The sequence below is a fragment of the Solea solea genome, chromosome 15 (genome assembly GCF_958295425.1).
Source record: "Solea solea chromosome 15, fSolSol10.1, whole genome shotgun sequence".
Taxonomy (NCBI): domain Eukaryota; kingdom Metazoa; phylum Chordata; class Actinopteri; order Pleuronectiformes; family Soleidae; genus Solea; species Solea solea.
Window position 1 is genome coordinate 14,977,228 of NC_081148.1, and position 14,352 is coordinate 14,991,579.

At 45.2% G+C, this 14,352-nt stretch overlaps 1 protein-coding gene across 2 annotated transcripts; it reads left to right on the top strand.

The window, feature by feature from the left end:
• The first annotated feature begins 274 nt into the window (after positions 1–274).
• ism1 (isthmin 1) lies at positions 275–12,086 on the top strand. Of its 2 annotated transcripts, none has more exons than XM_058652426.1 (6): positions 275–736; positions 7,382–7,585; positions 8,440–8,668; positions 10,008–10,154; positions 10,257–10,346; positions 10,679–12,086. In XM_058652426.1, exons 1-6 carry the CDS (start codon positions 599–601, stop codon positions 11,194–11,196), a joined length of 1,326 nt encoding a protein of 441 aa, XP_058508409.1. In that variant the 5' UTR covers positions 275–598; the 3' UTR covers positions 11,197–12,086. The 2 variants fall into 2 exon arrangements, with proteins under 2 accessions (XP_058508409.1, XP_058508408.1); XM_058652425.1 differs by having other exon boundaries at positions 461–736; positions 7,385–7,585.
• The last annotated feature ends 2,266 nt before the right edge of the window (positions 12,087–14,352 follow it).

Consider the following 14,352-nt stretch of genomic DNA (forward strand, 5'->3'; position numbering starts at 1 on the left):
CCTGAAAAACAACTCCACCGTCGCACAGACTGGGACACCATATTTCTTTTTTCTCTGTGCCTCCAGAGGTGATTTCGTCGAGTCGCGCGCCGTTGGATGGTGCATAATGTGGACAAAACCAAACATGCGTAAAGCGCCTGAAGTGGAAGTGAGCAAAAGCGAAGTGTGAGGGAGAGAGAGTGTGGACACCGCGGGACAACTGCGCTGCAACTTTCCGGAGGTTTGGTGAAAGCGCAGCAAGAGTGGAAAGCGTTAATGCTGGAGCGTTCACTGCGCTTTATCACTTGGCACACGAGCGCACGAACTCGCGCTGTCGCTTAAACAATCTTTTAAAAGAGGCCAAACCAAATCCTGGACAGTCACAGAGTTCACAACGAACATCAACAGGATTCAGATCAACCATCCAAGTTATTCGGCTGTCCCTCCTCCGACCCCTTTTCCCTTCATCTTTGCAATTCTGATTCCCGAAGTGGCTCCGAAGTGGTGTTACGGCTCCTCGTCCCCGGCGGATCCGGAGATTGGAGTCTCTGCACCGGGAGGAGGCGGAGTCGGAGCTCCGGCCCCAGCGCAAGCTCGTAAGAGCGGCCGCGTCAAAAGGATGGTGCGGCTGGCGGCGGAACTGCTGCTGCTCCTGGGACTTCTCCTCCTTACCTTGCACATCACGGTGCTGCGCAGCAGTCCGCTGCCGCAGGGGAACGTAAGTGTGAGCCTGGATCAGGACACAGCACTTACTGAGGTGAGTGATGGTTTAGGTTTCTTTAGAGTTGGAATCTGAAACATCTCATTTTGGTCACAGATGGCCTTGATATGAGGCCAAATGGAGCCAGGTAATATAAATCACCCATTCATGTGAGACTTTAGGGGTTGTTGACATACACACGGGATGAGGTCTCCTTCCCTGGGGTGTTCCCTGGGGTGTCCCCCGGGAATGGCAGGGATCCAGCGGGACGATGGAAGATGAGGTGGGGTCAGAGATCAGCCCCCAGCACCAGACACACCTCCCTATTGTTGGGGGTTAAACGCTATAGCTGCAGGCGCTGCTCTGTCATCATTGGCTCATCACTGTCATCCAAGTGTTCACTTGATGGAGCTGAGGGTTAGAGCTGAAGCCCTGTGTGTGTGTTCTTGTATTTGTTACCTATTTAGGACATTGTCTGGCATAAAAACTGACCTTGTCAGGACCAGTAGTCCTAATGGAGACCTGGAAAACCTGGTCCTAATGTGGCAGAACTTAATTCCTGAGGAACCGGTTGATGTTAGGGATGTTAAGATTTGAATTGTGGTTAGGTTAAGGTTAGGATTAGGCATTGGGTAGGCTGTCCAAATGTCTTCAAAGGGACCTAAATCTGTTTTCACAGTCACATTATGGGGACCTGTCTTCCTTATGGGGACAAAAGCAAGTCCCCATAACATAAATGATTACATTTTAAGGTAAAAACATGTTATATGGTTAGGATGAGTTTACGGCAAGGTTATTATTTGTTATGGTTAAGGTTAGTCTCCAGGAAATGAATGTAAGTCAATGTAATGTTCTCTGAATCATGGAAACAAGACTGTTTGTGTATGCGCATGCATGCCAATAATACACGTTCTCCAGACATTATAGGATGATAAAAGTAAAATAATATGACTTTTGCAAATCATTAATATGAACAAATGATTGAAAAAGTTGTCGGTCAGTCAGGGGGTCAAACCAAAACTGTGTAAGGAAGATTTAAACTTGCAGTATACTAGTTACATACCTTGTTGCTGGTGTTGCCATGACAATTTGATTTTACAAGGTAAACGTTAAACCCCACGCCCTTTTTTGATTTAGCAATGATAAATTAGATGCTATTTTTCTTTAAGTTTTATCCGTTTTGAAAGTGAACCAATAAAAAATAAAATAGATGAATATCAATCAGCGTATCGTCTGTGTGGAGTGGACACAACACTGTCGCTGCCATCTCCGAGCTGTGGTCCTGTTGAGAAAAATTAACAAGGGAGACATTTGTCATCATGACACCACTTAAAGACAGCTTTAATGGTTTAACTGCCCATTTTAACATGGACATAAAGCACCCAGACTCCAGCAGAGCCCGGAATCATGACCCGCGGGGTTAAGACGGGTTTGTAGGATCAACAGGCTTTTTTTTTTTTTTTTAAGCATATCCTTCAGCTGTTTTTTTGATGTATATTTAGCATGCTGCTCAAATACTGTCTTCACGTCCCTGTGATAAATGGGTATTTATATCAGCTGGAATGGTGTGTCCCTTCATAAATACTTTATTGGGGCTGGGGGGGGGGGGGCGGTGAATGGAAAGAATTTTACCTCAACAGAGGATGGCGAGTGTAATCTCTCTCTTCACTGTGTGCGTGTATGCAGCAGCATGTCTGTGTCCAGCTGGATATTAGAACATGAAAAGCTGAGGAAATATTCCAGGAATTCACTGAATTTTTTTTCTTTTCTCACAGCCAAATACTGTACCGGACCAGGGGTATGAGCACATGTAGACTACCACAGCCACAAACACAAACACGGCACTCATTCCAACTTCAGCATTGCTTTTGTCATACATCCACATTCACATAGAGATTCTAGCTCATATTGAAAAAACTCACCCGTGCCCCACGTGAAGGCAGGCGCTGAATGGGTTTTTTTTTTTTTTTTTTTTTCTGCCCATGAATGCTCAGTCTGATTATGTGCAGACATGCTTCAGTAGTCCTCCACTGAAGACAGTGATGTAATCCCTCAGCCAGGCTTGTCACGGCCCAGGGGGTGTATTGTCATCCCAAGGTGTCATAGTTTTAACACCATTCATGGAGAGACAAACGACAGGATGCGGCTCCATGCACCTGTAGTTGATAGTGAAAAGTCTCCCTGGTCTGAGGCTCACTGTCATCACTGACCCAGGAGGGAGGCTTCATTCTCTGCAGCAGTGTTTGTTTAGTGTGATGTCACACCAGAACACACAACGGTTCAAAGCACAGTTTCCTTGTTTTTCTATGTCCTCTCACTATGGCTTCTCAATATCATAAAATCAATAAACATACACATAACACCCAGTATGAGGTATGCGACAGGGGAGGATAGTTTTTTCTTCATCTACATGTAGGGCAGTGGCAGGTCTCTGAAACAGGGTAAGTTATTTATATAATAATTCTGAATGAATGAACGAACAACTGGAACAAGGAAATGCTGTAAGAGTGTTTTTATCTACACTGTATAATATGTGCAAATGGAAATGGGCTATATTACCAAGCAAATAACAGTGACTACCATGCTGTCAATCAAAACGTGGTTCCGCCTTTTAGACAGTTCTTCCAATCATCACACATCAGCCCAGCGTCCTCGACGGCCCACTGCTACGTTGACTCCCAGAGACACTGAGCTTCCCTGGAAGTGACAGTTTCGCCGTATTTATTCATTCATTCACCGTCCTCTAAATTAAACCTATTCTGTGCCTGCGCCTCTTATGTAGAGCCAGGCAACAATTCAAAAACAACACAAATAGAAAATACTTAAAACTACAGTGTATAACCTTTAAATTCAAACAATTTTCACATGAGTTCACACACCCTCTCGGTGTTTCTCAGTAGAGCGGTGCTTCCATCTCGTTTCTCACGGCGTCATTCCTGAGCATGCGGGAAGTGATTTGTTTTGTGCCGTGACAAACAATAACAGTATAATACTGCGCTACTAAAGCAAGGTGACCCAAAAAGCCTGAGGAGTGAAGCCTACTGCTGCTGCTGTACACACAAACACTCCCTCAGTCACGTTTGATAGTGTTGCTTGACAAGAGTCCGTTTTCAGCAACAAAACAAATCCACAAAAGTTACACACTGCAGCTTTAATTGCTCTGAATGTTTTGTCCCAGACAGATAAGAAGTTTTAATTCCACTAATTATTTGGACAACCTTTATCGCAATAATTATGGACATTGATCTGAAAGTGTGTTTTTCTTTTAATCATTATTTAACCATACTGCCCAGCCTCTACCTACATGGGTGTGAGAAGCATCTGGCACAATGTGCACTCCCTTCATTTCCTGCCAGTGTTCCCGGGGGGAAAGGACCCCTGAGTTGCTTCCAATTGAAAATGGAGTCATGCTCCTTTAAGCAGCCCTCACAAAGTGAAAAATGGGGGAAGCGGGAAAAGAAGAGGAGACACTTGGCGCAGGGAGAGGGGGTGGCAAGTGTTTCATTCATGGCTTTTCGGAGTGGGGGTGACATCTTGGGCGGCCCCAGATGAACAGAGGACCGATGTGTCACTTTTGATCTCCAAATTAAAGCGTGTTCCTCATTGAGGAAGAGCTCAGATGAGTGATAGGGACTGTAGAGCAGCCGACCATCAAAGAGGAGCACCACTGATTTCTCTTTCACATTTAAATGAGTTACTCCTGTGCACTGTTACAATCGGAGTAGTGCTGAAGAAGAAAACGCAGACTCCACAGAGGGCCGTTTGGAAAAGACACGTTTATGTCGACATTATTGGGAACTGGAAGGATTTCTTTCTTTTTTTTTTTTTTTTTTTACGCCACTTAAACATCTGCCATTCCTTTCTGATGAGTAGTACATGTTCCCTGTAAATTCTTTCCATTATTCTCAACTCAATGCCCTCAGATGCTCTACTTAAATACCATCCAGCCATTTCTACCGCTTTATCCCCCACATGAGGGTGGTGGGGGGGGGCTGAAGCTAATACCAACCGAGTCCATCGCAGGGCCAACATACAGAGACAAACAATCATTAATTCGGAGAGAACCCCACACGCCCATGGGGACGACATGCAAACACACAGAAAGGCCCTCAGTCACGCTGTCCTTCACACTGGAGGATACAGATTTTGTGAAATCTCAGTAGTCGCAGTTTAAATGTCTCCGTTCCTGAGTTTTTCTGCTACTTTAAACAACAGTATTTTATTCAAGGCTGATATTTTAGTACGATCTGGCAATTTCTTCATACCGATCCTGTATTTACTGCACTGGGATATTCAGCATCTGTCCTTTTGACACAGAAGAAAGTGAGACAATTACTTCACATTCCTGTGGCATCTTGCCTCTAATCTTTGGCTTTGGGGCAGCGGAAATACATTTAACGTAAAAACTTAACAACGTTTAAAAGGGATCCTTCTAATTTCTTTGTGGATGACGCTGGTGTATATATTTGAGATATACTTAATTGCAGTGTTGGTTCGGAAAATAAAGGGCAACGGACTTCTTTTTCTTTTTTTTGTGAAAACATAAATGTTTCCACAGCCCATAACTAACAGTTAATGTAGACTTGAACTTGATGTCATCAGTATCTGAGATGATTTGAATGTGATTTAAGCAGTTTATTAAATAATTCTGACATGGAACACACTGCCATTATCAGCGCATCACTGCTGAATGTCTGGCATGAATCTCTGTTTACAAGAAGACTGGTTGAAATCTCATCACAAGTGCAGCTGTGGGATTAAACTGAACATTTGATGTTTGGCTTTAGACAAATCAAATTTGTGTGTAACAGCATACTATAACACAACAGCAGATAATTCAGAATTCCCCGATTCTTTCACAACTGTTTTTGCAATGGTCTATTTTTCTTTAAAAAGACAAACTCGTGGAGAAAGTAGGAATATCCTTGCTCGATAACAGCAAACTTTTGTTTGTTTGGTGAAATCAGTAGCATGTGAAGCTCTGGATTAAATTACAGCTCCTGTAAATGAAAGCCCATTCTTTTGATATCCAAACAAGAGAAGGTGTGTGTGTTCAGTGGCTGTGAGTTGTGAGGCAGATGCCCATTTTCTGGTGGTAGAGCAAATAAAAAATAATCCTGAAAATGCACTCCAAAAATCAACCGAATTGGTTCACTTTATTTACAAAGGAATATAATGTCGATACGCGTGTTTACACGCTCCCTGACCCTGTTATGTTGGAGCTCAGTCACAGCCACTGAGTGACTTCTGAAGGCAGCAAACATGAAAGGCGGGGTTATCGTATGGTCATCTCAAAGCCCGAGTACTTGTGATAGAACCAAAGAGGTTCCTGGCTGTGTTTTTCCACATAAGAGGTTTATAGCTGATGCACAGTCTGCGCCGCCAAAGACATCTCTATTTCTGAATCTGAGATCATATTTGTTTGATTGCGGAAAAAAGGCATTTGTGGTTTTAATTGGAATCTGTTGATGCAGAATATTGTTTTCCTCAAATTTTATGATTTTAAACATAAATTCTCCCAAAAAACGTATCCACAGTAACCTCCTCCTGGTTTTTATTTTGGTGGCAACAGACAAAATAGAGAACTATCGACTCTTCTTCCTCAAAAATTATGGCCGCATAATCGTATAATCATTGTAATTATGGCGGTTGCTCACATTAAGAAACGTGACGTCTTTAAGTTCTGTAAACTGCATCATGTTATCACATTAACTGCGTCTGGTCTCTGGGGTAGTAAAGAGTATAATCCTAAATGCATAGGGAAGTATTTCTGTGCCGCCAGCCACTGTCCCCTCTGTGGCTGAATTCAAGTTACATTGTACATTTATAATCCTTCCTCCCGTGCTGTGCTTCTCCATTTACAAGCGCCTATATTGTCCCAGAGTGCACCTTGGCTGGACACAAACAGCTCCACTGGGGGCTTTTATGTCCCACCACAATGTGGCTGAGCTGACACTTTGCCTGTGACTGGCCACCGCAACTGTACAGCACTGCTGCCATATTCTCAGGCCTCAGCCCGGCCACAAAAACACTAGGGAGGAAGAAAGGGGACACGGAGAAAGAAAACAAGAAACATGATTGATGGCTTTCTTTGATCTTATTTTCTGCCACCCCAGAATGGACGATTGCCAACTACTTGTGTCTATATGTCCAACTGAGGAGTAATTGTTCCTTCTGTGCATACCTGACAGTGGACATATGGCCTAACGGTCCTTTTGGGACAAATTTACAACCCCAGCCGGAGCACCGAATGTTTTTTTCTGTTTACAAGAGCGCAGATGTAATTATTTTGCAATGTTTGCTTTGAATAACCCCAGTGCAAGAAAACCATCATTCTTACAAAAGCTGCGGGACCTGAACGTGCTATATACGTCCTCATCCTATTGCTATGGTGAAGCAGCAGCAGGACTTTCAATTCAGTTAAAAATGGAAAAAGACTCCGTCTAGATGCGTTATATTTTTGTTAAAGCAAACAGAACCACTGTTTTAGTGGCTCCGTCTTTCTGGGCTCCATGTAGTTGAGGCCATTTCCTGGAGAACTTGCAATAAAGCAATGTTTAATTGATATCTTACACTGTGTAAACAGAAGCTCAGTGACTGAGTGTGCATGCTCTGTAGACGTGACGCGACACAAACAAACTTGTCTTTTGTTTGACGCAAAAGTCAACTATTCACTAAAAGATTGTTTCTTTCTGTCCCCAGCAGAACAACATAAATGTAAAAAGCAGCTCCTCTGCCCAGCTGGCTCCTGAAGACCGGAGGTCTGGTCCAGAACACCGCTTGGCCTTACCCTGGGCAAAAGGCGGCAATGTACACAGAGACAACGCTGGCACGTTCATCCTGGATCTGCACAATTTCCCTGACCTCTCCAAAGCCGATATCAATGGACAGAATCCTAACATACAGGTGATCATGTGTGTCTCTGCACCTGCCAGTCTTCTTTTATGCTTTCACCCACTTGTAAGACATGATTACTCAAGCACATACAACAGGAAGAGCAAACAGGAAGAGAGAGAATAGTTTGGTGCACATCACTACCCCCATTTTTCTCACCCCCTTCCTCCTTCCCTTGTCCCTTTTCACACCTCCTGGCTCACAGCAAGGCTTAAGATACATACTGTGGTCTCCCGTCCATCATCGTGACAGCACGCTAACCACCAGTGCCTCACCACTAACCTATGTGCAGGAACAGTCAGACAAATGGCAGCTTATGTTAATGTGTGGCAAGCCTTTGCCCATAAGACCCTCAGCGGTGCAGATGGCCCGAGTAACCGCTGCCATGTCTGAATCATTCTCCTATCTAATCCAGCGAGCGGGCCTTTCCATCTCTGAGAGCATCGCTGCTTAATCCCAGCACGAACAAAGTGTATTAACATCTCAAGATGTGTGAAGAGAGCGGAGCAACCAATTGAGCAAGGGCGTGAGGCTGTGGAAGGAGGGGGGTGTTGTCTTTGATCCCGGGCTTCATCTGGCTTTCATGGTCTGGAGGAGGCCAAGTAGCTCTTTGAACTTTGTGTTTAGGTGGAGAGGGCCCAAGAGGTGGGAGGGTGGCTGTGGGGCAGGGTGGTGGTCCCCCCTCATCTGGGATGCACATGTGTTAGGACGGAAGGGGGAGGAGGTTAATGTTGTGTGTAGCGTAGTATCAAAAAAAGTGTCACTTCACAGCAACTGAAGTCCCAAGGTGTTATTTAAGCGTCTTCACTGGTTAATCTCTATCAAATTTGCATTCACATCCTATTGACACACGTTCTCTAATACAGGTGACAATTGAAGTGGTTGATGGACTGGAGGGCCATGAACCAGAGAAAGGTCTCCGCAAAGAAAGCAAACCCAGCTGGGCTTCTCCCAATTGGAGGAACTGGTGGCGTCGTACTTCATCGCCATCTTCCACAAGTCAGGACAGCGAGGACAGCAACTTCCTCCGGCCGTCGGCAGACTGGGACAGGAGAGGAGGCACTGACACAGGAAGCAAAGCGCAAGCCGAATATGGTGAGAGGGAAATTAGTGCATGAAGCACATGGTAGAATATTTAGCACAGTCCATATGCTCTTATTTGAGGCACTGGTCGTTTCCACAGATGGCCATAGTCTGATGTGGAATCTGTAATTTGCAGATTTGCTGATTTAAGCTGTCACCATAATAAGTGCACTCATCCCAGGCAAGCCTCTGGGAGCCCCTGATTGAAGCCTTTAACACTCTTTTATGAGATGGCTTCTTCTGTGGTATGGAGCTCGCTCCGTGACACAGTTTAAACTCATTGCGACATCAAAGATCAGCAGCAGGAGTGGGGGCAGAGGAACTGTTAGGCTGCCGCACTATTCTCACAACACTCTCCAAACGTGAGCCCACAGATAAATCTGCCGCAGAAGAATTTACGCTCACTGTCAGACTGTATGTGTCCAGCCCGTGTTGTAGCATGCCCAAACCAACAAGGGCAAACAGGAATGCCTGCGCTGTGGAAAAAGTCATTTTATCCACTTGTACTAACACTTCAGTGGTTAGGAAGGCCACTTTATAATCTTTTAAGTCAAACCATAGCCCATGTTTAATGTTCCTGGCTATCGCTTCGGTCAACTCTCATTCATCCTTTATTTCCTACAACATGAACGGACTACAACGTATTTTATCATCATAACTGTCCTGTTTAGAAACCTTATAATAATATGGACGTAGTCGATATGAGGGCAGGTTATTAACAAGATTCTGCAAGATTCCTCTGATGTAGGTGATATTGAAGTGAGGCTGTTCTCAGTGTGTCTCGTTTACAGTGATCTGCTCAGAAATAACTGCAGTTAGAGTCACAATGACACATTTGGTCAATTCGTGTCACTTCTGAACAAAGGATTTCAAATACCAAAGTCACCTGTGACCTGCTCATCATAGATGCAGACGCAGATTTTCCCCCTTGGACTTCGGTGCAGGGTGAGCGGTTTACAAAGTGACACAAGCGTCATGTTTAACGGCAAGATAAAAAGGCAGATATATTCTAAAGATAGCATCGTTAGACTATTCTGTCAAACACCTCAAATCTGTTTTTCCTCATGTCCCCGCTGGCAGCCATCTTTTCAGTGATACCAAGCCTTCATGTCTCAGGCTGGTTCCCAGTGCTGGGGGCAAGTAAAAACTTGAACTGTCCCTTTAAGGCCTGTGCGTTAGCATGTAGCAGAACTTTAGGCTCCTCCACTTCCCCTTTCATGTGCCCCCCCCCCCGCACACACACACACACACACACTTATTATTAGTGAGGCATGCTAATAGGCCTTAGTAAGTTCAGCATGTGGGCTGCATCAGAGCTGAGGATCTCGCTCACTCTTTCCCACTGATACAGACTTGGACATGGATGGAGAGGGGGACTGGAGTAGCTGGTCACTGTGCAGTGTGACCTGTGGAAATGGCAACCAGAAAAGGACCAGATCATGTGGTTACGCCTGTACAGCCACAGAGTCCAGGACTTGTGATATGCCAAATTGTCCAGGTAAGGTCCACACTTCCAAGCACGGAGCCGTGAAATACTGTGTCAGTGAATATTGTATTTTTCATCATTTGATCCACCTTTAATTGTCAATTCACTCCAAAGGTTTTGAAGATGCCTTCAAGACAGCAGCTACTGAGGTCAGCCTGTTAGCTGGAACAGATGAGTTCAATGCCACAGAACTCTTTGGTGTTGGTAAGAATCTGCCTCCACTCATCCTGTTGCAGACTATCCCTCATTCAGATGTTGCTGCATTATCAAAAGTAGTCCATCCATCTGGCAGCAGATTTTGCACACACTTAGGATTCCTCGAGCTCAGCCTGTGGTCTATTACTGTGCAGAGACGAAAATGTGCAGCAGGGCAGGAAGTGCACCGTGTGCCGCTATCTTTATCTATCTGTTCTTCATCAAGCCAGTGAAAATAAAGCATCACGTTAGGCAAAACCCTTTTCTCACAGCCGTGGTTTCATATTTTATCGTTGATGAGGGTCAAGAAAGAAATGTAATAGTGTTTCTGTGTCTTCCAGACACGGACAGTTGTGAGCGATGGATGAACTGCAAGAGCGACTTCCTGAAGAAGTATATGACCAAGGTGGCAAATGACCTCCCCAGCTGCCCTTGCTCTTACCCAACTGAGGTGGCATATAGCACAGCGGACGTACATGACGCTCTGACACGCAGAGATTTCCGTTGGAAAGATGCCAGTGGGCCAAAGGAGAAACTTGAGATCTACAAGCCCACGGCCCGTTACTGCATCCGCTCCATGCTGACGCTGGAATCCACGACGCTGGCCGCGCAGCACTGCTGCTACGACGACAACATGAAGCTCATAACTCGTGGCAAAGGGGCTGGTACGCCCAACCTAATCAGCACAGAGTTCTCAGCTGACTTGCACTATAAAGTGGACATCCTGCCCTGGATCGTCTGCAAAGGAGACTGGAGCCGCTACAACCAGGCCCGGCCGCCAAACAATGGACAGAAGTGTCCCGACAACCCTCCGGATGAGGACTACTACAAACAGTTTGAAGAAGCGAGGGAATTCTAGCTCAGTGTAGCGTGGAAGGAAAGCGGCACACTGCTTCCATTTTCAGCTCAGCCTCAAAAATGGTGCTGAAACCTTTCTTTTACATTGTGTCTTAGGTCAAATAAAACTTTTAGGCTCTGAGGTGCATGACTTTAATGCTCTTTTGAAGCAAGAGGAACAAAAACCCAGCAGAGTCGAAACTCTCACTTCACCACAAGGAACTTTTCTTGACTTATCCTTCCAAACGGGCACAAATGTTTGCTTTGTTTAAACTTTTGTTTTCCTTAGGTATGCGTCTGAAATGTTCCCCAGTAACTGTGTTGCCACTTATATCTCATATTTGGTCTCTAAAGGGAGAATTCACTTTGTATTTTTTTTAAAAGGGAAACATATCAGTCTAGGACTGTCTCGTTTAGATTGCCTTTGTTCATCCCCCTAGATCGCAGATGTTTGATGAATCCGAGAGGTGTGCGATAATGCAAGACTGAGATTCCTCAGGAGTGTGTTGGGGTGGGGAGGGTGAGGGGTGAGCCGGGACAGAGGACACAGTACATTACTTATCCCCCCTCTTGTGAGTATGTTTATTTAGCATGCACATTCTCAACAACCATGTCCCTTGTGCCTCGTTGTAAAAAAAAAAAAAAGCGCCTGCATTATTTTTGTAAAGTATTTATTAAGCTGTAGCTGTGTCTGAGTTGGGTGTCTATGTCTGTGATTTTTTTTTTTTTATTCACATACTGTATGGCTCAATGCTAACTTGAGATCCCTCACCCGTTCAAAGGTTTACCATCAATGTGCATTCTCCCGTCTCAAGTTAGGATTCAACCATGGGAGACCGTAAAGAATGTGTGAATTCAACTGTATGGAAAGATTTTCAAAATATAAATCTATAAATAAATTTTTTAAAAATGCCAGATGAACATCTTTGTATGAATGACCTTCACTGTAAAAAAAATATGTCAGCAAAGTTTCATCAGCTGTGATGAGATTTCCCTCCCCTGCTGTCACCTGGGAGGGGAAAAAATCTCATCAATTAAACTCCTCCAACAGGCTAAAGCCAACGCACAAGACTTCCATTAGTTCCATCCAGTGGGGCTCTCAGGCCAAGCCTTTTGATGGGATTGTGATATTTTTTTCAGAGGGCGAGAAGCGTAAGATACCCTTGAATGTGACTCAAATGATTTGTCTTTGGCATGTATCCTCACATTCCTGAGTAATTCCTCAGCATACACACACACACACACAGCTTCAATGCTGCCTGTCCATAGCAGGGACCACTGACCATTCCCTGCCCACTGACCGCTGCAGACATTGTCACACAGAGAAAGCCATTCATGGTGCCCTCATTCCTGCTGTCATGTGTGCGGCACAGCTGCCCCAAGTGCAGGGCTTGTCTCGTCAATGAAGCAGGCCTCAGCACGTTCCACACCCCCGAGGCGCTCCATGCAATTGCTTAGTCGCTGTACTAGTCATACGAAATTCCTCCATGCACGTCCTTCGCCCCATTTATCCCAAAAACAGCCTTTTATCAACAAGCCACCCTCAAACTCGCTGTAAGTCACTCAAGGCACTTCAAATGTTCAAGTGCGTCTCCCGCCTCGGCACGATCAGACCCCGTGTTAACCTCGTGTGTTTTTAGGTTTGTCCGTCCAGCTCTTCATTAAAAACATGGTTCGAGGATAAGATTACAGTAAATGGCATGGATCGTTATCTAAGCAGACCGTCTGCTGAACAGGCTACAAAGATCAAAGCAAGGTGTTTCGTCTTTATTTTGAAACATTAAGGCCGAGCTCAAATTGATGACATACGTCCAACCCCCACCTCCCTCCAAGCCCATGCAGTATCTCTTCTCCAGACAGGCTCCACGTGTCTGGAGGGCAGGCAATTACTCATATACCCACCTCACTTTTCATCTCTCATTTCTTCTCCCCTCCCCTACGAGCGCAGCTTGCAATGCGATTCTCAAGTAAAGGTGCAGGTAGGAACACAGACGTGACATTATCAGGCTGAGGCATTATTGGGGTGAAAACGTATGCTGGCAGACGCGCTGTGGACCAGTGAGTCCAGAGAGTACAGAGCATACTCTTTGCGTTGACTGTGGGATGCCTATGCGGCCTCGCTTTTGTGTTACTATTTCCAGGACTCCACTCTGGTATGTTTCAAAGGATGCAAAGCACCATATTAGTGGTATATTGTCAAGGATCCGAAAGGGCTCATTAAGCATCACCAAGATATGATTGTTAGTATTTTGCCTCTATTTTTGTTATGAGAAGGAAATTATGTCCAACATACTTACACAGTTTTAGACTAAGTTTGACAGGGTTGGCTCTGGGATTTCTCAGTACATCAACACTCAAGCGCTAACTGTGGGAATATGAAAACAAGGGGAGTTAAAAAGAGGAAGAAAGCAATGGAAACTTGGATTGGCTGTCATAGGACATAGAGAGAAAGCTCAGCACTTCTGTCTTCTTCCACTCAAAGTGTTTTACATCAAATCAAAGACCAGGTGGTTTGTTGTCCATGCAGGATTTATGTAAGTAAACATCTGGGGTGTGCATGGTGGCAATGAGGCAACTCTTTGTTTTTTGGTGTGCACAGTGCAGATGTGGCAGAGCCACTTTTAGCCTCATGCCCTTGCTTTCTTTCACTCACTCCCTCCTCTGCTACTTTATGGGTGGTGGAGCACAATGCAGGAAGTGTCTGGGCCGCAATACCACAGGGCCCTAACTGCACGGCAAAGCTAATTAAAAGGTTTTTCTTTGGTCTTCTAATCTGGAATAGCTGACCTGGACCAGGAGGCTGCTTATCAAGTTGCCGTGCTGTCCCTCCTTCTCAACTGTCACAGTCACCACCCACCACCACCCCCCCGAACGTCCTACGAGCAAAACAGGGGCAGGGCCGCTGGTACTCTACCACAGGCTTGCAGCTTTGGCACAGAAAGTCAAGGGAGGAGAAGGTGGTGGGGGTAAACATGTGCCTGGGTGTGCAGCTGAACAAACAGGTCAAGTAGCTGTGAAGCATCTAAGAGGGCAGACTGCCGGCCGCAAGGACATTGCTGAGATGCTGCAGGGACAAAGCACATTACTAAACGCTCAAATTCACTTGCACATGTACAGTAGTATCACCATGCGATTGACATGATCTTGTTAGACGGCCATTCTTGGTTAAGCGGGAACT